Below are 23,284 nucleotides of genomic sequence, written 5' to 3'. Positions count from 1 at the left end.
AGCTGAAGTCTGATGCTTTACCGACTGAGCCACCCAGGCGCCCCAAGGTTGCTGGTTTCTTGAACAAAACTCATCAGCAGCAAGACCTTACCTTCAGCAGGGAGGAGAAAGCAGCCAGTTCTTAGGTATCTCTGGGCACTCATGTCTCCCAACTCCAGCTTCTCAGATTCCTGGAGAGGCTGTCTCCCCACAGACACACCTTGAGTCTGATTTAATACTCTTTACTTTCATGATTCTGATATGTCTATAATCACAAATCCATTTCCCTGAGATGGGACTTCCAATCCTCAGTTGGGATTATTCATCAGAATGAACTACAGAAATTGTTTGCTTGCAGACCCACCCCAAATGCAGAATGGGGCAGCAGAGAGAGGAAGAGGGTCCAAGAGGGAATCATGACTATCTTTGTGGTGGATGGTAAATTGTAAGGCTCATGGGGCATACATGGGAAAAATCTTTATTCATAATAAAGCTAAAATTATTAGCTGTACTTCTTGAGTACTTCTTTACTTCTAGAGTAAAGGCCAGAAACAGTGCTACCCACTTACCAATTGTCATTTCCAAGCAACACACAACACTCCAATGTAGGTGTTTGTAGGTACTTCTGTTTGGTAGGTGAGAAACACATTCAGAGAAGTTGAACTTGTCCTTCAGATGTGTGCATAATTGCCTTTGCTATGTGTTCCCATAGGTTCTGAACTTCCCCTGTCCAAACAGTGCAGTTTACTGATTTTTCCTGTTGTCTGTCTTATCCATTACATTCTCAGCACTGTGAGGGCTGAATCCATTCCCATTTTACTTGTTATATGTCATACCCAGGAGTAGACACATAGTAGATAAATGTTTTTTGAGATGGAGGGAGATGGATAGGAAGGAAGGGAGGGAGGCAGCGAGGCAGCCAGGAAGCCTAAATGTACTCAGCTAATAAGTAAGGCTGACTGGCCTTCAGCCTTCTCCTATAAGCCCATGGTTCATAGGTCAGGTTGGGGAGGTGGAAGGAGACTGTCCATTTGTTTTTTTCTGGATAAAGAGACAACCACACAAAACCATCTATTCCCAGGGGCCATAGCAGGACCTTCTGAGGATGTCTGTGGTTGTTCTTTTCTACTCCTGCTTCTCTATCTTGTTCATGAGATGGCCCCTCTTTTTCTCAATTCTTTTGTTATTTCCTTGACCTATACAAAACTTGCGTTCAAGAGACATTTAGTAAATATTTAATCATTGATTCATTCAATCTTTGTGCAACTCCAGGATAGCACAGTTCAATTATGGCACCTGACAAAGCCCTCTTTCTTGACTTATTGACTTGCTTCCAAGAGAATTAAATATTGGTTTTACAGCACACATGTGGAAATACCATCCACCGTTGTTGAACCTCTCTGTAAATAGACTCACCCAGGTCTATCTGGAATGGCATTTAGGACTGTTTAAAAACCATCCAGAATAACATGGAGGGGGGCTTCTAGGAAAGCAAATGTGGAGTTGGGATAACACACTTAGCGATCCCATGAGGGCATAGTTGTGAGAAGCAGACTTCAGAAATTCTTCACTCCTTTCTCAAGGGACCACCTACTACAATATGTCTCCTGCCTGGTTGCATATTTGAATCACTGGTGTCTTAAAATATAGGCTTTATTATTTAGATACGGCAAGGTCAACAGATCAGGAGACAACTGCTCTTGAGAAGATAGTTTGGTGTACTCCTAGATCCCAAGAGGAGGGGGCACATTATGCCCTGGTGGCTCTGGGGGCTCACTGGGAAGCACCAGGTTTAGTCAGGAGAAAGGCAGTGAAGTGGGGGGAACAGTGGAGTGGGCAGTGAAGTGGGCAAGAACTTTTACTGTGACTTCTGCAGGAGGGTACAACTAGGGTAGGCAGATTTAGGATTGGCTAGTTTGAATAATTTCAGTGGGCTCTGGGGCAAAAGTCCCTAGCTGTCCTTAGTTGTCTGGTACCTGGTCCTGAAGTGATTAGGGCAGATGGGTAGTGGCCCAAATGTGAGAAACCGTGAAGAAAGTAGTATAAGGGTATAGGGTGGGATTGGTTAGTTTGCATAGGAAAGGTCCGCTCTTTAGTAAGTTGCTATCTCTAGGAACTAGTTTACCTTGGGAGGGGCATTCCCTCCAGGATCAGCAAGTCTCTGGGGGTCAAAGCATCAGAAAATGAAAGACATGGTTAATATAACTCATTGGGGGAGGGACACTATTAAAAAGTTGTGATGCTTGAGCCTTATCTTCTAGAGATTATGATGGAATGGGTCTAGGAGAGAGCCTGGGAATTGGTATTTTTTAAAGGTCCACTGGTGATTCTAATGTGCAGCTAAGGTTGTGATCCACAGCCAGCACTGTGGATGCTGAGGTCCTCCTGAGGTCCATATGGCTTCATTAACTAAGGAATGTGTTCTTTGCATAGTTTACCAAGTTTGCCACAGACCATGGATGCCTGAGAACTAGTTAATCAAACTCATTTTAAAATAGTGACCTTTATCTTTCATTTCAGGCCTGCAACCAGGGAGACCTTCCATTCTCCTCCACCTATTCCACCCAGAGGTCGCTGATTCCACCTCCTAAAACCTGCCTACTTCGGGACTTTGAGACCTGCAGTTTCAGCCTGTTAATGATGTCTTCGTGTTGAGTATGATGGCATGAGTATTGACCTTAAGACCTACTCTCATGGCTGATATTGTTGTGGCCCTGCTGGTTTGGGCTTTCCTTGAAGAAGATATTATTAAGGCATGAAGAAGTGAAAAACTGAGGACTTTATTCACCATCACCAAGTATATTGATCCACATCCTTCTTTGCCAAAAGGATAAAGACTTAATGGGAATACTTACCTCTAATTTGGCACGTCAGAAGCCTGAAAAGATTGATCAGAAATGTACTTTATGAGTGATTTTACTGAAATGCACTTATATTAGGCCTTACTTATTTGCTAGTCCAGCATAACTTCTAGAAGTGGTTATGATTTAAGACTTACAGTTTTCAAGTAAGAAGATATGTCCTGACTTTTAAATAGTTCTTCAACTTTTCTGTAGATTCAGGAGGGTGTCTAAATGTTGGAGCTGGTCACACAAGACAAACCGAAAATGACTTTAGAGAGGGATTAGTCCTAATTCCTTGTATGTGGAATACAAATCTGAGGTTCCACAGAAGTCCGGAACCATCTCTAGATAGCCAGTCACTCTCCCTCAAGAAATGCCCGCATGTAGAAATTCAGTCACTGACTGTTGACCTTCCAGAAATATCCTTCCTCCATATCTCCCGGGCATGGGACTATCAAGTTGTTTTTTTTTTTTTTTTTTCAATTTGGGCACTTATACTTCACTATGCTTTCAAAACAGTGATGTTACCAAGGAACATCTATAAATGGTTGGGAACCGGAAGCTTGGGATGCCAGCGACCCCATTTATTGTTCTGCAGTCTTTATAGATCTTATAAGTTCAGGTCATAAGGAGGGAGAAGGATCCTTGACTTTTTCTCTGCCAAGAGGTTAGAAGAGAAAGGAAGAATGTAAAATCGAAACAGTTATATATTTTCTTATAAATGTAATATTACCACTAGGCTTAGGAAATCTGTGCAGAGAATAGAGAGCCATTAGTATATCATGATTGTCATATGTCATTAATATGTGATTAATTTTGAGTCACTGGCACAGAAATCTACCTTCAAAGCACAGATCCTTAATTTGATACTTAAACACACAGTAAAATTAGTATCAGACACATTTCTTTAAAAAATATCAGAAATCTGGTGATTTTTCATGAAATATATTCTTTGTCCCACACAGACATATATAAGCCACACTATTAATGATCTATTTAATTACAGTTTTGTTGTATCCTTTTCTAATGATTTGAGGTTCTTTTTCAATTTCATTCATCAGTCCAGCAAACGAGGACTCTTGTTGGAGTTCATAGCTTCTGGGTCGTGGGTCTTATTTCTGACATAAAATACACTATTGGCCGTGGCCATTAAGACAGTCTTTGTGCAAATCACTTATCACAATGCCTGGCACATAGTAGCCATTCTGCAGTGGTCCCTTTACTCTCCTTGTCACTTATTTGGGAGAAAGAGGGTAATGTGGGATAAAAGGAGAACAAGAAATTGTAATTTTGGTATTGTTGTCTTTTCTCTTATTTATAGGTGGTCTCTTAAGCACACTTGGCTTTGATAAAAGCTACACTTTTTTATATTCAATATCTCTAAGCTCCCTCTTGGATTGCCAAATTTAGATTTTTATAATTCTCTAATAAGCATTTTGATCAATAACATGACAGAACTTACTGCCAGCTAATGGTGTTAGCATCTTTGTGTGCACATCACTGTTTGTGCAATATTGGAATATTTTATTACATTTTATTCTTCTGTGAAAGTAAATGGAAAACATAAAATTGAAAGTGCTGATTAGAAACTTGGGTCTGATAAATATGACACACTTGAGACACGGGTGGAAATGGTCCAGAGTTCATTGCACATCTGAACTGCTCCATGTTATCAAAGAATGTCTCTAATGTTGATGTGAAATTCTGCATTTTGTAGAAACAGTATTACCCATTATGACGTGAATTTATTCACCTTCCATAGTCAACATTTATACACATTTTTAGGAATATGTTATGTAACAAAATCATGGGTTCCAATACAGTGAGGATCAGAAACTAGATTGTAACTAGGTATCCAAAGAGACTGTTAAAAAGCTCTCTGTGTGATGCTTTGGGAGACAACTCAGCTGCCACCATCCTTCCCCAAGATTTTATGAGCTGGTTCAATAGACAGGGAAGCTATTAGTCATATTCACTGCCATTGCTTCTCCTTCTAACTGTGCAAAGTATGCTGTCATCCAGTTCCTAGGCTAGTATTCTTCCTTCATCTTGTATTAAAACCTGAGAGCAGGTAACCCAACAATATAAGCAACAAAGCATGAAGAATGAAAGATTATGAACAAGAGGTTGGTGTTGCAATCAAATCATTTAACTTGACGTATTTAATGATGTGAATAATCCCTAATGCTTGGCCATAATTAGGCAAAGTGATAGGATGTAAATTACTTCAATGAGTAGTTTTACAAGTCGAACTAAGTACCTACTCTTCATCTCTATTTTTCTGGCTTTGTTGCTAAAAAAGAGAGGTTTTAGCCTATCCTATATCACCTCAGTAGTTGGGATTTTTAGATCCCTCTCCCATACGCACCAGAAAAGAAGATGGATTTCTGTGCTCCTCTGTCAAAGAATAGTGTATGGTTTTGCAGCTGGTTGGCTGAGGAAGCATTAATACCAACTCATTTGAGTCTGAGAACCAAATGTTTTAAGTGATTGCTTCCTGAAGAAAGAACTTCGAACAATTATAAAGTTTTCCGGTGATTAAAACGTTTCAAGCAAAAACAGAAAAGATAGAGGTGCAAAGTGATAAATAGCAATGGAAGGACTGGCCCACCCCAGAAGTCAATACTAGAAAGACAACATAACAAAGTAGAAAGAAGGAATACACTGTCAAAGAAAAGGTGATCTGAAACCGGCCACTGTACACAGAAGGCAGGGAGAGTGAAGAAAGAGGCAGACCACTCCAGGTTGATAGGGTAGCAGTTTTAATAAGCAAGGAAATTTACATACAAGGCTTGTCCTGGGCGGTCATAAGGCAAGTAGATCTTCCTCACCTGCCTGCCAGAATCTTAAAAGTTCATATAGAGAGGCCTTAACTGGGTACAGTCACATACACTGTCCAGATGATCTCAACAACACCTTACTCATTAAAGGCTATGTCCTTGGAATGGCTCCCACTTTGGGAATGGTGGGCGGAGTACATATTCCAAAAACAGGGAAGGGGGTGAGGATCCTCAAATAGCCAGGGTTCAGGCTGGCTCGAGGGCCAATTAGCAGTCAGATCCTCTCAGTTACCTTCTCCAACAGTAGCTGAGGTTGGAAGTCAGAAGATATGTTGTTATTTATAGAGCATGATTTTTGAAGATCATGTTTATCAAGAATGAGAATAAAGATGGAAATTGTGGGTTTCTGGGTCATTTACTAGTCATAAGCCCTTTCACCAACTGAGTCTTATTAGGACTACCACAAAAAAGACTGTATAGCCATGGGGGGGGGGGGTAGGTATTTCCTTTCACTAGCATGTTTTCTCCCATGCCTTTTGGTGTCAGGGAATGAGGTCACTAATCAGGATGAAGAAACTGGTGCAATAAGATACATCAGTGTTTTTCACTCCCCAGTCTACCAGAACAGCCCTGATTTGGGTGATGCCCCTGAGTTCTACTTTTTAGCTTTGAGGTCATCAGTTTCCAAAGATATCTGAAGCTACAGTCCTCCCCCCCCCCCAGCCTATTATTTAACTCTTATTCCTTCTTTCTATACCTATCATCAGACTTCTATCACCTAAAGCCATTTATCATCATATCCTAGTGCCTCCTGGAATTCCTGGCACATAGTAGATGCTTGATAAATAGTTGTTGAGTTAATGACCCTACATGCTCTTCCCTCCATTAAAGTTTTCCAAATTCTCCACCAAAATAGGGTTTCCTCTTTTCTATTTGCCCATTGCTCTTACTGCCTCTTGAACATTTGCACAGTTGGTCATATTTTGTGCAGTTCTGTTTTTTACACTGTCATGCCTATTCTCTGTTGTGTGTGTAATTTCCTGGTTTTAAGTCTATACTCCCTAAATGATTGCTTTTACTTTTTCTTGTGTCCTCCCCACCCCTAAGTAATTGCCATCCCAGTGCTCCCCACAACACCTAGCAAATGCTCACTGCCTCAGATCTGTGGAGGCTGGTGATGGATGTTTAAGCAAGGAACTACTCATCCATCTTAATTCAACACTTACACTGCTTGTTCTTCAATTGCACATCATCACTTGATTCAAAAGCAGTGATTATTCATTCACAGAGCATTTACTGAGCTTTCACTATGAGTAAGTCACTGCGCTAGGTGCTCTAGGGGATATACAAAGATGTATAAGACGCCCCCTCCGATTTCTATAGCAATCACTGGTGTAGGATTCATTCAGCAATTAATCATGTACTGCCTTGTGATGTCTTTTAGACTGGCTAGAAAATATTGTGTAAATCCTCTATGCTATTTGGCTTTTCACTTATTAATGTCTTCATTTGTTCATTCAGCAAATAGTTTGAATGTATATGATGTGACAATGACTATTCCAGCAGCTGGGACAGATACAAAGATGAAAAAATGATAGTCCTTGCCATCAAAAAAGGTCAGAATGTATTACAGAAGAGGAGATGAAAGATGGTAACTATGACATAACATGCCTAATGCTTTTGGAATCCTGAAGAAGGGGTGCTCAGCTTTCCCAGGGTGTCATGCAAGGTTTCACTGAAGAGGTGATCATTCAATTAGCCCTGGAAGGAGAGTATCTAATCGTCCACTTATTTGCATTCTAGACAAAGGTACAAGTATAAAAAAAAAAAAAAAAGGTATATTTGGGAAATATAGGAATGAAGCCAGGGCATAGAGATTGGTAGAAGGTAAAGTTGGTATCTGATAATCTGGGGTCTGTGCAGCTGCATGTTGACAGGGCTCTCCTTTAGCAAGAAACTTTTCCCAATGACATGGGAATAGCACATGGCCATTGTAAAAACCATCCAAATATTTACAGGCATGTACAAAGAAGAAACTGAACCTGGTGTCAATGGTTTGAATTACGATCTTTCAGATCGTTTGCTACGGGTAGACTAATATAGTACCATTTAAAATGGGATTATATTGTCAACTTTTTCTATTTAAAAGTATCTCTTAATATCATTGCATGGCGGTACAAACAGGCCTATTTCAGTTTTAGAAATGGTTGTACAGATAGAAGTCCATTAGTAGTAAGATTCTGGAACAAAACTGCTTGGAACTGCTCTTTCAGCAAGCCACTTAACTTCTCTGTGCTTCAGTTATCATACTTGTAAGATGAACACACCAAGAGTGCCTTTTCATAGGGTTTTGGTGAAGATTAAGAGTCAACACGTGTAAAGTGCTCGGAACAGTGCCTGGGAGTTGAACATTTTAGCTCTGATTCCATGATTTATTTAAACAATATTTAAGGAGTGTTCTAAACAAGAGCGTGATATAATCAGGTTTCTTTTTAGAAAGATCACTCTGGCACCTGTTGGGGAGGATAAACAGGGAGGGAAGATTGATGGCAGGGATCCTGTTAGGCTGTTGCAATATGTAGTCAGATGGAGATTAGCTGTTACTGGCATAAGAAAGAAAGGAAAAATACGTTTTTGAGACATTTCTAAGATACCAAATGCTAACACTCGTTGACTGCTGATGGCTGAAAGATAGAGACATCCGACTAAAGTTCCAGCTTTTTGGCTCAGAGGACTGTGTAGATGGTGGATCCATATTCCTAGGACGAGCAATTTTTTAGTTCCTACTACAGATCTGGCACTGGTCTAGGCACAGAAACTAGGGCGGCGGCGCACAGGTTCCCTGCTTACAAAAGGACTCAGATTCCAGGAGGTGTTTATGTCTGTGGACGGGACACCAACAATATAAGTGGGCAGATAAATGAACAAGAATTTCAACAAGATTGAAATAGTAGGGGCCCGACAAATATGAAGTGACTCTAAAACACTTATCTACCCCTGTCCAACAATCCCCCAAGATGATGATGAGGGGAGCGCGTGAGTCATTCAATTCACGGCGGGGCACGGGAGCCTTGCAAGGGGTATCTTAACGGATTCCAAGCTCCAGAGGCTGCGGGTCGCACCCCATTTCACAGCCGAAGAAAACGAGGCCAGGAAAACTTAAAACGTTTTGGCCAAGGTCACACGGCTTCCAGCGCCGGGACGCGGCCGGGAGCGGCCCGAGGAGCGCGTCCAACACCCGCGAGGGGCGCCAGGCCGAGGCCGTGAGTGCGCGCCACCGCTGCCGAGGCCCAACGGAGGCCGGCCCGGAGGTCCGAGCGGGCCGGGCGACCCGGTGGCGCGCGAGGTGACCGGAGATGTGGCCCTCGGAGGCCGCAACTCGCGCCTCCCGGGTGGGGCGCCCGGCAGCGGTTGCGGCCCCGCGTCGCGAGGCACTTCCGGCGTGTGCCGGGGTGGCCGGATGACGTGGCTGAGTCAGAGGAAGAGGCTGAGAGGCGCCGGGGGGCGGGGGAGGCTCGGGAGCGGGCGGTGACGGCGGCGGCGCGGAGGAGCCAGCGGCTGGGCCCGGGCCCCGTGCGTCTGTCCGCGCCCCGTGGATGCTAATCGGCCGCGGCGGAGGCGGAGGCGGCGGCGGCGGCGGAGGAGGAGTCGGTGGGCCGGCGCCGGGCCGGTGGGAGCGCGGAGGATGAGGCCGCTGCCGGGCGCTCCCGGCGTGGCGGCGGCCGCCGCGCTGTTGCTGCTGCTGTTGCTGCCCCGGGCCCGGGCGGACGAGCACGAGCACACGGTGAGAGGGGCCCCCGGCCGGCGCGGCCGCTCTCGGCCTGCCGACCCGACCCGCCGCCCCGTCCGGCTCGGCGCGGCCTGGAGGGCTGGGCGGCCCGGCAGAGCCCCGCGGCCGCCGAGGGCGCCTTCCGGTTGGGCCTGGTGGAGCAGGAACCCCGGGAGCTGGGAGGAGGCGTTTGTGTGCGCTTCCCGGGCAAGACTCCGTTCCCGAGTGCCTCTGCCTCCTTCCCCTACCCGCACCTAAATGGCGCCAAGCTCTGAGGTCTGGGGGTCTGGGAGGGAGCGTGGTGAGGGTCGGCGCTCACTTTCCCGGGGAGGGGCGCGGGCTGCGGGGCTCGGGGCTGGTGCCCCCAGGGAGGGGAGCTGTGCTCTGGCTACTGGGGTCTGCGACACAGCGGAAGATGGATGCGTTACGATTACCCGTCATACACCGACCAGGAAATATCCACCACTTTTATGGTCCTCACCAGCCTTTATTTTCTCTCTTGCCCAAACCGGATGAAAACCCTGGCGTGGGGACAGCATTGATAAACTTGGGGTGAAGAGCAGGTTACACGTGTACACGCGGGCACTCAGTCTACACGCACTCAGTTCTGGGCCTTTCTTGTAACTTTCTGCTCACCCTTCTAGCCCCTGGATGAGGCTCCCATCCCGGTGGTCTCCAGGCAGCTTCTGGCTGTAAGGGTCTTGAGTTTCCCGTGCTTCCTGTAGGCCGGGGATAGTCCCTTTTGCGTTTGGCTTAAAATTGGTTGGCTGTTTATTTAACTGGCTTTTTCACATCAAAGCGTGGATGTTAACGACTCTAAAAGTGACTTTCACTTAGGGCTGTAACTCGATGGTTTTCAGAGTGGTAGCTGTGAGCCACGCAGGAAGTCTTGTAAATAGAGATGTTGCTTAGGGAGTAATTTTTTTTTTTTTTTAATTCTGTAACTCAGTAATGACATGATTTTGCGTGAGAGGTTGTGTATGTCCTAAATCTGAAAGATTTGGGGGGAATCTTCTGTCATTTCTGATAAGTGAGGAAGTGAAGCAATCATTCTTAAAATATTCAGTGGACCGTCCTTTAGATTTTATTTGTAATTAACCACACTTCTTTTCTCTGGTTGCTGGATTGGCTGAGCTTTTAATTTAGCTAATGAAAGCGCTAAGCTTTTGGCTATTTTACCTTCAGTCACAGCCAGAAACTTCCTGTATTTTTTTTTTTTTTTTTAGAGACCCACATCTGAAATCATTGACATGTTTTTGTGTTTTATTTGTGACTTCACCTTAAGATAATTTTGTTCACAGTTTAAACAGTTAAATTGAAAAACTGTTTCCTGTCATTTTCTCTGTCAGGTAACATATTGAAGTGTAAGAACTGTTCATTTGCAGTGGGCATCCTTTTAGTCAATTGTACTGTCACTAATATTTTTCCAATTTTTTGAACACTTAAGGAAAGTTACCAAATAAAAACTCAAAACTCTCTCTTAACTATAGTTCCACGGTACCGGCATACAAATTTAAGATGAGTATCCTCCTCTTTGATCTTGTGTTTTATATAAACTGCTATAAATAGGGAAAACTTAATTAAAATTTCACAAATTGGAGGTATATAAAAAGGCCTGAGTTTAATTTGCAGATTTAAAATGCAAATACAAATTTCATTGAAATTTCATTGCGGAGAATTCAATTTTTTATGCCAGTAATTGAATATAAAATATATGAGAAAAGGTTTTTGAGAGGACATAGTATGTGTGAGATAATTGCTGGACAAAAAATTTAGAATCTACTTCATTTTATTCATATCTACATTGAATTGGTCTCACTTGGTTACCTGTTATTAATATACATTATTTAAAAAGCAAAAAGGGTATAGGAAGACTAGCATTAAGCTATAAGTATAGAGTTTAGATAAGTGTCTTTTTTTTTGGCTATTAGCCAAAATTTTTATTTTTCTTAAGTGTCTTGAAAATATTTCTTGAAACTGGTCATTCACCTTAACCAGATAAAAATACAGGAAAAGTTATAGTCAAGTGAATTTTTTTTCCCACCAAGAAGGCAGAAGTAGGTAGTAAGAGAGAATGATACTGAAGGAAGAGAAAAATTGCCAAGGGAAGGTTGCTGAGTAGCTGTGTAATAAAAATTTGTGGGACTGAATTATTAATTAAAGAGCAATTTTCAGAAGTTAAAGTTTGCCCTTTAGGTTAGCTTTCTGTGAAGACAATTTCCAGGTAGGAATAATAATTAATAGGACTTTTGTGGCAACAATGTGTGAGGCACTATTTTAAGTACTTTACGTATATTAACTCTTACTTTAAATATAAATAATCATGTGAGGAAGATCCTATTATACCCTTTTTATAGATGAGTATACCAGCATCAGAGAGTTTAAGTTACTTGTCTGAGACCACACAGCCAGTGGGGATGGAGGTAGGATTTTAGCTCAGGCAGTGTAAATTAATCATCCTCTACACTATTAGGGGATATACTCTGCAGCCCTTTATCCTAAAAATAGGACAGACACTTGGTATTAAATTGAGTAGTTGTCTGTATTGATAGTAGTTTTAGCTGCTTAAAGAAATTTTTGTGTAAGTCTAACTCCATAATGGGTTGTTACTGAGGAGATGTTTGCTTAGCATTAGGAAAAGTTTTCAATTAGCAATAATCGCGCCTCGGATAAACCTCATTGGCTACGATACTGCCACTGCGCAAAGCTATGTTTGCTTAGCATTAAAGGGAGATAAGGTCCCCTTAACGGGCGTTTGACCTGTGCAGTCAGTAACTTGTGCAAGCATGTGGATACTGTGCTTGCTTTGATGCTCTGCCGTTACTATCCAGAAATTTTTAAAAAATATTTATTTGGGGTGCCTGGGTGCCTCATTTGGTTGAGCATCCGATTCTTGATTTTGGCTCAGGTCATGATTTCACATTCGTGGGATTGAGCCCCACGTTGGGCTCTGCGCTGACAGCTTGGAGCCTGTTTGGGATTCTCTCTTTCCCTCTCTCTGCTCCTCCCCTGCTCAGGCATGCGCTTGCTCTCAAAAGAAATAAATATTTTTAAAAAATGAAAAAAAAAACCCTAAATGTTTTATTTATTTTTATTAAAGTTTATTTTTAACTTTTGAGAGAGAGAGAGAGACAGAGAGTGAGTGGGGGAAGAGTAGACAGAGAGGGAGACACAGAATTTGAAGCAGGCTCCAGGCTCTGAGCTGTCAGCACAGAGTCGGATGGGGGGGGCTCGAACTCACGACCTGTGAGATCCTGACCCAAGCCGGTTAGACAACCGACTGAGCCACCCAGGTGCCCCTATTTATTTTTGACAGAAAGTGCGAAAACTTTCTGCACGGGTGGGGCAGAGAGAAGGAGAATCACAAGCAGGCTCCTCACTGTCAGCGCAGAGCCTGATGCGAAGCTTAAACTCAAAAACCATGAGATCATGATCTGAGTTGAAATCAAGAGTTGGATGCTTACCCAACCGAGCTACCCAGATGCCCCACCATCTAGAAATTTTTAATAATTTTTTTTCAACATTTTTTTTTTTATTTATTTTTTTTGGGACAGAGAGAGACAGAGCATGAACAGGGGAGGGGCAGAGAGAGAGGGAGACACAGAATCTGAAACAGGCTCCAGGCTCCGAGCCATCAGCCCAGAGCCTGACGCGGGGCTCGAACTCACGGACCGCGAGATCGTGACCTGGCTGAAGTCGGACGCTTAACCGACTGCGCCACCCAGGCGCCCCTAAATTTTTAATAATTTTTTTAAAGCAATCTCTACATCTAACATGGGGCTCAAACTCACGACCCCAAGATTAAGAGTCACATGTTCCACCAACTGAGCCAGCCAGGCACCCCTTAATAAGTTTTGAACAAGGAGACCTGCGTTTTTATTTTGTCCTGGGCCCCACTAGTTATATAGCTGGTCTTAGGAAGGGGTAACTAGTTTATATAGTTTCACAAAGCCTCTTATTTCTCGTTTTACCTACTAAATTAGGATTCAGCTGACTATTTGTCATGTTATTTTTTAAGTGCTTATTTATGCAGAGTCCTTTTAATATTCTCATAAGAATAATGAGAAGGAAATGTGCTGTTGACTTGTAAAGTATGTATACATCTAGAATATATAAAGATGTGTCCTTCCAGTTTTCTAAAGTTGAATCATATATGCAGCGCATACTGTTTGGAATAAAAAATTAAAGAAAACTTCCCTGAAAGGCACTTAATATGTGATTCAAGGATTATAAAAAGGACTTTTCAGAGTGAGTGAAGGATGTATAAGGTGTGGTTTGTGCTTATTTTGTTTTCTGAAACCAAGAGGACTTGGAAAGGTCTATAGTTAGAGTACCATGTCTCCCCAGATTCCAAAGGACTCTGTTAAAAATATTTCAGATTGCGAACTAGAATTTTAGAACTGGAAAGATTTGAGATCATTTAATCCAACACACTCATTTTCCTAAGGCCTGAAGAGGCCTAGTGACTCTCTAGTTCTTCCTTTTTCTACCTATCTTGTAAGTAAAATTTCCACAGGAATAATATGTAAAGATGTCAGCACCAAAAACCAATAATGAAGGGCACAAGAATCTCAATGCATTTTATGGTTTATACTGTAGCCTTGAAATTTTATGGGTTCTGTTTCCTCAGGATCACAAAGTCAGGTTTTTTGTTTTTGTTTTTGTTTGTTGTCTGTTACATACCCAGGCTCTGTGCTTGGCACAGTGGCATTTAATCAGTGCTTGTTGAGTGACTTGAATGATGAGGGAGCTGCTAGAGACAAGAAATATGCAGTGTTGGAAGCATGAAACCCATTGCTTAAAGCACAGTGAACAAATCCAGACCATTGTTCATGTAGGATGCATGGTCTTTGGGATGCTGTTATGACTTAGTGGCCCTAACTAATCTAAAATCGCATTTCTTTGTGACCCATTGTACCTCTGGTAGGTGATGTTAGAGGGGCCCAATCTGTACCTAGGGTAGCATACACTCAGCCTCTGCTATAAACACTTAGCACACCACCGAGTGATTTCAGAAATTGTTTGTTTGCTTTACTTTGTCAAATGGCAGCTTGTCTTCGTCTCTGTTGGGAGTTTGGGAACTCTTAAAACTTCTTTGAAGATTTATAAAGAGAATAAACTTTACTGCAGGTGAATTTGTGAGTGCTTTAATATAGATCTAGTTTTAGGAATGCCATAATTCGTTGTCCTATTTTCGGCTGTACTCTGTGGTAGACTAAAAGTTTATTTAGGTACAAAGCTATTTTGAGAGAGAGGGAGATAGAGAGCACAGTTATCTCAAGAGATTATCTAAAAATCTATTTCTATATTTTATTATTATATTTATTTATATTAAGAATCTGATGTGTGTTTTAAATAAATAAAAGGCATCAAAAATTACGATTTCTGAAACACTTTGAGAACTAAATTTTGCTTTCTCAGATATGTATTTTAAATTTTTTTTAAGTTTTTTTTGTTTTTTTTTTTTTTTCAATTTAAGTAATCTCTATATCCAGCGTGGGGCTCGAACTCACGATCCCGAGATCAAGGGTCTCATGCTCTTCTGACTGAACCAGCCAGGCACCCCACTCTGATACGTATTTTAAAGCAAACATGTGTAATATGCATATATTATACATATATATGTATAATAAAGAGTGTGCATAGTATATATACAAACTCAATGAAATACATTACTAGAATACTCCATCTCAGAAATTTGGCTACTTAGTTGGCTCAACCACAATTTCTTCTCAGATCACTTAAGGCACTTAAGTGAATTTACCTGAAGAATGGTGCAAAGTTTATGCTTTTATTAATTTTATCTGGGTGTGGGTCATACTCAGATTCCTGTTCTTGAATATGCAACGCTTTAAAATAATATATTTATATAAAGAGTGGAAAAAATCTTCCCCAAATCTCTACTTCAGTCTAAAAAAAAAAGAAAGCAAACATTATATATTTTACCTCATTCTGTGGAAGTGGTGGCATTTGGGTGCTTATTCTGAGCCCTTAGTCCTTCTCCTGTATGTATAAATTCTCTCTCTTTTTTTTTTAATGTTTATTTTATTTTTGAGACAGAGAGAGACAGAGCATGAGCAGGGGAGGGGCAGAGAGAGAGGGAGACACAGAATCCAAAGCAGGCTCCAGGCTCCAAGCTGTCAGCACAGAGCCCGACATGGGGCTCGAACCCACAAACCATGAGATCGTGACCTGAGCTGAAGTTGGATGCTTAACCGACTGAGCCACCCAGACTCCCCCAAAGTATCACTTCTTTATTCAGATTTTACATGAGTACATCAGTAACACTATCTCCTAAAGTGTTCTTCCTAAGAAAAATTAATTCATGATTTCTATCAAGGAGAGAAACTTCTGTGTCTCTCCTTTCCCAGCACATAAACAGTATTTAAGAGAGGCCTAACATTGGTGACATCTTGAGAATAAAGGTCAGGCCTTTTGAAATTAGAACACAAGTCACTTCTTAGGAAGGTTTTCTTCTTTAAGGCAGATTAAAGGTTCAAATGAAAAAATTGTTCAGTATTCAGTAACTGTCTTTAGTTGCTTTGTACAGCTGTATTTTATCATATTTTCTTCATTTAGTTTTTGCTCTTTAGTTAATGAAACTGACTTGGGATTAGCAAAAGTGTAGTCCTAACCTTGTAAATGTGATACTAATTAGTTATATGATGTTGGACAAATTATTTAACATCTTTGTTCTTTATTTTAATGTGTAAAATGGGGAAAATAGGGGCATCTTTCTGGGTCAGTCAGTTGGGTATCCGACATCGGCTCAAGTCATGATCTCACGGTTTGTGGGTTCGAGCCCCGCATTGTGCTCTGTGCTGACATCTCAGAGCCTGAAGGAGCCTGCTTCAGATTCTGTGTCTCCCCCCCTCTCTGCCCCCCCTCCCACCCCCACTCACGCTCTGTCTCTCTCTCAAAAATAAACAGTAAAAAAAATTTTTTTAATGGGGAAAATAATAGCATCTGTTTTAATAAAATTTTGAGAGGATTAAATATTCATGTAAAGACCTTAGTTTGCCTAGCACAGAGTATGTGCTTAATAAGTGTTAGCTAATACAATCAGAAAAGATGGCGAGACCATGTCAGGGATTGATCTGTTAAGGCTTTAGCTGAGGATTAGAGGGTTTGAGAAAGGATTTGAGTAGTTTTGAAGGATAAGTAGAAATTGACAAAGTGGAGAGAAGGAGGGCATCATAGATTTGGAGGAATGGCATGAGAAACAAGGTGGAGAAGGAAAGTAAGGGAAGACAATATTATAAACCATCTGGGCTGGAGGGGGTGGCTCAAAAATTTAGTATAACTGAAACTCTTCCGAGAACTGGAAAATGAACAGAATGGTGAGGTGAAGAATGCAGGTGGTCTGGATTGGCCTCCTCTCACTTGGCTACTTCCCAGGTAGGCCTCACGGAAGGGACTACTACTGCCATGCTCAAGGGTCCCCTGGTCCCCTGCTATGCTTCCTTGCTTTTTCTCCCCTTCTCCTGGTTACACTCAGCAGGTAAGTTGCAAATCTCTGTCTTTCTCAGTGTCATTGGCCTACTCATAGTTTTTCCAAGGAAAGGATTTAAAATGAGCTTGCTAGGACTTCATGGAATGTTTTGAAAGTGAATTAGGTTAGCCTTTTGGCCAGAGTAGAGAGAAGAGCCTTCCCTCTATTGCTTTCTGCTCATGGATTGGTGGAGCTCAGGGACTTTCTCAGCAGCTTTAGGGAAAGGAAAAGTGTTTTTTCTCTTAAAAAACATTGTGTAAAGTCTTCCTTTTGATATTTTCTAATTTCAGGATATTTTTAAGGCACATTTTCTCTCTTGAAAAAGAACTCTTGTCTTGACCTTGTCTTGGGAGCACTTACTCTCAGGGGTAATCAAGAACTGCAAAGAAAAATTAACATTTTAATTAAGTTCATTATATTGATCATGGTCTGCATAAGGAGTGATGTAAAGGAAAAGAAGCATTTTTGCATTAATCTTTAGCCTAACCACACCCCCCGTATGTGTGTGTGTGAAGGTGTGTATATATTACACATCTATATGTATTTCTAATTATTATTTCAGTCCTCTTCCCAGAAGGGTTACAGAGCGGTGTACGTTTTGTTACAGTGCAATTTCCATCATGTGGCCACAACTGTACTGCCCCATTCAGGTTTCATGAATGATTAAAATAAGTGACTTCGGAATGTGTCGTTTAACACACGCTGTGACCCTTTAGTTATTTTATGTTTCAGTTTGTATAAAAAAAAGAATGCCCTTTTTAAATAAGTATTTAAGTTCAAATTTTTGTCTATTTTTAAAGGAAGTATGAGTATTGGAATTGATAGAAAAAATATTTTTGTGCTTATTTTCCCAAGTAACATTTAAACATTTCTGCGGACTCGGCAGGATTAATGACAAGGTCCTCATTGATAGGTCCTCTTGTTCAGCATTCTAATCTTAAATAGATGTATTTTGTTACCTTCCCTTTTTCTCTAAAAGGGAACTATTGCAATCAGTGCACATATCAGTCAGTACGCATACTTCAAACTTTTTTTTAGTAAGTTGTTAATGAACTTTACATTTCAGCATTTTTTGTGTGTTTTTTTTTTCATTGTTTTCCCGTTGTATTTATTAAATACTTTTTGTGTAGATTATACTATGCAGAGAGGTTTCTGCCAAGTGAGCAGGTTTCAATTCTAATACCAGCTATGGTCAGTTGATCATTGATTGGTTTAGCGCACTGTTTTGAGAATTCTTATGCTATAACTGGCTCTGTAAAGGAGTGCCTTGATTGATTAGTGCTGTGTGACCATGAGCATCAGATGAAGAGTGGTGGCCTAATAGCTTTGTCAGCTGAATGGGGATGTATGGATATATTCAGACCTTTGATTCCTTCCTTCATACGTGAAGATTATCTATAGTTGTTTTTCTGAGTTCACTTGAAATGGTTTATGATTTTCTATATTGTTACAGAATTTTCTTCTCTGCCAAAGCAGAATTAATAATTCCTTTGTCGCTGCTATGATAGCCCTTTATTACCTTAGTTTTAACGCTATTTCTTCATCATTAATCATTTACTTGTCTTCCACTATAGATTGTGAACTTAAAGGAAAGGACAGTGTTTTATTTATCTGTACATTGACCCTTGAACAACACAGGTTTGAACTGCATAGTTCTGCTTACATGCAGATTTTTTTCCGTAAATACAGTGCAGTATGACAAATGTACTTTGTCTTCCTTACAATTTTCTTAACATTTTCTCTTCTCTAACTTACTTTATTGTAAGAATACAGTATATAATACATATAACATACAAAAATGTGTTAATCGATTGTTTATGTTGTTGGTAAGGCTTCTGATCAACAAGGCTACTAGTAGTTAAGTTTTGGGGTGGTCAAAAGTTACGTATGGATTTTTGACTGCATGGTGGGTTGGTGACCCTAACCCTGCATTGTTCAAGGGTCAACTGTGTGTCCTTAACACCTAACACTATGCTTGGTACGTGTCTCATGTATTCAAAAAATAAGATAGTTTATTATTTTCTTAATGACCTAAACGATGTTTTATATGACATTGAGACATTTATTATATTTGAAGATGAGGTGATTATATCTAACTCCTAGGATGCTGGTGGTGTGAATCAAAAGGAAGATGTAGATGCTTTGGGTAAGAGTAGACAAGTCAGTGTGGTTTTGGAATGCAGAGAGACTTGGGGTTTGAGTTTCCATGTGCGAGTGAATGGTGATACCATTAGAAAAAACAAAGATGAAAGGGTAGATTTGGGTGGCATGAAGTTTGTTTTTGGAGAGGTTGGATTTTGATTTAAAAAATGTTTTTATATTAGTTTTGGAGGTAAGAATTTGGTAGTTGGTTAGTTGGTTAGCTTTCTCTAGTACATGCTCCTTAGCACTCTACTTTATTATAATTACTTGTTCAATGTCCATCTTTCCCTTTAGGCTCTGAGCTCCTGTAGGGCAGGGAACCTGTCTTGTTAACAGCTGTATCCTCAGCTATGAACACAATTATTGGATGTAGCAGGCACTCGGTAAATAATTGATCAGTGATTTAATGTCTGCACTGTTAGTTGACTTAAATTGTATCCTATCTTGTCTTCAGTTTATGTTGCTATGGGTAATTGCTTTTCATAGAATCATTGGAATTTTAAACTTAAGATTTTAGAAATCTTTGGCACATTCCCCAATTGGACCCTGGAAAGGTGGAGTCACCTACCCACAGTCATTGGACCACACTCCAGATTTAGCTACAGATGGTATTTACTGATGGCGAGAACCATTGTTACTTATCCAAAGAAGTATGCATACAGTACATGTCTTTCAGGCTAGTAAAGGGGGAAGATAGAATGATGGCTTGAGTGGACTGTGGAGATTTCCATAGCATGGGATTCTCTTCCTCTTGTTTAGTCATTTCTAGTACCTTGACCAATGGCCATGGAAAAGATCAGAAAGGAGATGAAATTTTATTTGCGTTTGCTGGCAACATTAGATTTTTTAGTTTCTAATGATTAGCGTGAGTTTCTGGGTAAGCTATTGATTTTCTTTCCTCCTTCCTTGTCCATGTTAGCATGGTGAATAATACTGGTTCTGGGTTCACCATTATTTGATGTGCTGTTGAACTCTTATGTGCTATTGGACTTTGTTTAAACAATACCTTCTGTAAAACAAAGTTTAGAAAAGATGGATCTGCCTGAGATCACAATCAGAAGATATAATTTTAATATTCAACAAGTGTCTTTGTAAGGTATGGACATTGATCATCAGATTAAAATAAAATAAACTTCCAGTATTTTATAGCTTCCCAAACACAGTACACTTTTGTTTAGATCATATAACAAATATTCCCTTAATTTAAATTAGATTAAAAATTTTATAATTTGTTTTTGTTTGTTTGTTTGTTTGTTTCAGTATCATGATAAAGAGGAAGTTGTCTTATGGATGAATACTGTTGGGCCCTACCATAATCGCCAAGAGACATATAAGTACTTTTCACTTCCATTTTGTGTGGGGTCAAAAAAAAGTATCAGTCATTACCATGAAACTCTGGGAGAAGCACTTCAAGGAGTTGAATTGGAATTTAGTGGTCTGGATATTAAATTCAAAGGTAAGTAAACCTTAATAGTCCTTATAGTACAAGTCAGATTATAGACTAGGGTTTCTCAGTTTTGACACTATTGACATTGGGGCCAGATATTCTTTTTTGTGGGGGGCTGTCCTGTACTTTGTAGGATGTTTAGCAAAGTTCTTGGCTTCTACCCAGTAAGTGCCAGTAGCACCTTCCAGTTGTGACAATCCAACCTGTCATCAGACATTGCTGATTGACCTTAGAGAACCACTGCTTTAAACTCTAAAAAATGTTTTAATCTGTAAGTTAAGTTGCATTGAGAAAAGTATGTTAGTAAGTAACAAAGGTTTATTTTGAATATTTGTAAAATAATAAAGTAAATATTTGTTAAAATTTTATTTCCCTAACCTATTTCTTCCTGAAAAGTGATTTCTAGTAAACCTTCTAGTTATTGGACATATGTGGTTAGGGAAGGCTGTCAGGAGATTTCATAATTTCTGGAGGTGCAGGAATGTCATGGGGTATATGGATATTTAAAATTCTGTGTAAAGCCTCAAATTCAGACCTGTACCATTGGCTCAGAATGTATTTATCAGTGGGTGTTAGTTTACTCTTTCAATTCTTGTAAGATAGTGTGGTTTTAAATTTTAGGTCAAAGACTTGTTAAAATTGGAAAAAAATCCTCATCTATTTATTATGCAGGTATCTATTTTATCAGGCCCTTTGAGTTTAAAGTGTTTAAACTTCCAATTTTTCTCTGTGAAATTAGCCAGAGAGTGTATTTCCTCCTGCATAGACATTTTTAACCCAGTGAACAGAAGCTTGAGCAATTGAGTTTTTACAGGATCTTTGATTAGGTGTCCTGATTTTTGAATAGAGCTTGGATCTTGTAATCAGGAACTCTGAATTTTAATCCTGTTTTTTACTGCATTGATTTTACTGAAGCTCTTTACTCTAATTGTGACTTCATTGTCTACAAGTGTAAAATGAACCGTAATTGCTGCTATTTTTGCACTTTTGAGAAACGGATGTGAATTGAGATTTTTAAAGATAATGTTTAATTTTGACTGGTTAAATTTCATTCTTGTTTTCAGAATATTTTTTGTTATTGTTGAAAATAGGTGTACATATTTGTATTCTTCTCCCCACCCTTTCCCCACACTGTGTTCTTTGGGGCTTAATTATAAAATTAAGTTGTAAATTTAAACCACAGTGACCTGCCTGTAACTTTATAAATTATTGTAAACATGCCCTAAGGCTTGAGTTTTAATTTAATCAGGCAACTTAACTACTTAATTGCAAGTAAGGAGAAAACTTGGACTGGCATGTGGGATCTTTGAGAACATCAATCCTACATTTATTCACATAACTTTCTCCTTTTACATATTTGGTGCACATTTCTAGTGTACCAAGGAGGAACCAGAGAGAGAGAATAGGCAAAAACTCTGAGTCCTGCTTTGTTGCCGTGGACATATTTGATCACTTTTTGAAGTCCTCACCCTGTTTACTAAAGAAGAGTAATCTTTCAGCTATTTTCACTTGTCCTCTTTTATTCGTTCCTTGAGGCTGAAATGGGTAGATTGTTTAGATAGAGGGGAACGTTTTCGTTGGCTGTAAAAGTGGGCTTTATTTTCCTTTCCGACTAAGCACCTTTTGATGAAAAGCACAAGGATTGGCCAGGTGTTATTCCCGGAGAGTTGGCGGTTCCTTGGAGTCTTCTCAGCTCTGCACCTCCAACGCAGGCGGATGTGCTGCTAAGGGAGCTGCTAAATTAAGTGGTCCCAATGAAAAAGTAAATGCTGATTAGATTTCTCTTTTGCTTGCCCTGTTCAAAGACATAGTTGATCATGCTTTGAGAAATGTTTTACTAGGTTTCCTGGTTGTTATTTATAGTGTCATAGAATTTTAAAGGTTGGATGCGCCTTAGAGATTGTCATCTGATTTCCCCTTAGTGAAGCCCAGAGATGAAATGATTTGCCCAAGGCGTATCGTGGCATACTAATAATGCCACGGAAACTCGAGCCTTCTGTCCCTATGTGAATTATAGAAACATTTGTATTGTTAATCTTTTCATCTCTCAAGTATTCGGTTTTTAAAGGTTCTTCTTAAAGGCGTATTCAAATAAGAACATAAAGTTTTGGAAATATTTCAAAACTAGAAAAGACTGTACATATATATATATATACACACACATACATGCACACACAGATAAATATACGTGCCTTTTTAAAAATTTAGTAGATTCTGCCAGGTTAAATGAATTGGTATTATATCATAAAGGTCACTAAATTGACCTTTAGGGAACGAGTGACAGTCTTAAGTCTAATGTAGGATGCCTCTCACTTGAGATTTTATGTACAGCTTTTTTTTTCCTCCTAATAATGTTATATACTACCATTAGACAAAATACTGAACCAAGAACATTTAAATAAGATTAAAAATAGAAGGGCAGAATTAGGTTGGGTATCTTTGAACCAGGCCTGAATGCATTACCCTATGATTTTAGAGGGTACCACTTGGAACCCTGCCATTGCAGAATAGAGAAAACATGTGCTTTAGAGTCAGACTTGATGCATCCCAGTGCCACCTCTGCCTACCTGTTTAGTCATGGACAAGTTATTCTTACACTTTGAATCTCATTTTCCTCATCTGTGAAATGAAGGAAATGATATCTACTTGACAGAATTGTTTGATTTAAATAAGGTAGTTTGTGTAGAGCATTTATCAAAGTTCCTGATACATAGTTTACATTTTAAAAATGGCCATTGATAGGAATACTAATCACACATAGTGTGGGTCTGTAGTTCCAACTTAATTTTGTATTAGCAATTATGAAATGTTAAATTAGTTTATTGATTATAG

General features: G+C 40.1%; 2 protein-coding genes and 1 pseudogene across 2 annotated transcripts in view; 2 read left to right on the top strand and 1 right to left on the bottom strand.

Moving 5' to 3' along the window:
* Positions 1–4,411, top strand: part of PIK3AP1 (phosphoinositide-3-kinase adaptor protein 1) — a 117,847-nt gene extending 113,436 nt beyond the window's left edge. Inside the window, exon 17 of the mRNA XM_042960646.1 lies at positions 2,500–4,411. Coding sequence (XP_042816580.1) covers positions 2,500–2,557 — 58 coding nt within the window. The 3' untranslated portion in view covers positions 2,558–4,411. The remainder of the gene's footprint in view (positions 1–2,499) is intronic.
* Positions 4,412–9,107: 4,696 nt separating this feature from the next.
* TM9SF3 (transmembrane 9 superfamily member 3) overlaps positions 9,108–23,284 on the top strand; it is a 69,422-nt gene continuing 55,245 nt past the window's right edge. Inside the window, exons 1-2 of the mRNA XM_042959770.1 lie at positions 9,108–9,386; positions 20,266–20,461. Of these exons, the coding sequence (XP_042815704.1) occupies positions 9,288–9,386; positions 20,266–20,461 (295 nt within the window). The 5' untranslated portion in view covers positions 9,108–9,287. The remainder of the gene's footprint in view (positions 9,387–20,265; positions 20,462–23,284) is intronic.
* On the bottom strand, positions 11,924–12,080 carry LOC122232182 (annotated as a pseudogene).

Source organism: Panthera tigris, chromosome D2 (assembly GCF_018350195.1).
Source record: "Panthera tigris isolate Pti1 chromosome D2, P.tigris_Pti1_mat1.1, whole genome shotgun sequence".
Classification (NCBI taxonomy): domain Eukaryota; kingdom Metazoa; phylum Chordata; class Mammalia; order Carnivora; family Felidae; genus Panthera; species Panthera tigris.
This window is presented reverse-complemented; position numbering and strand designations above follow the sequence as displayed.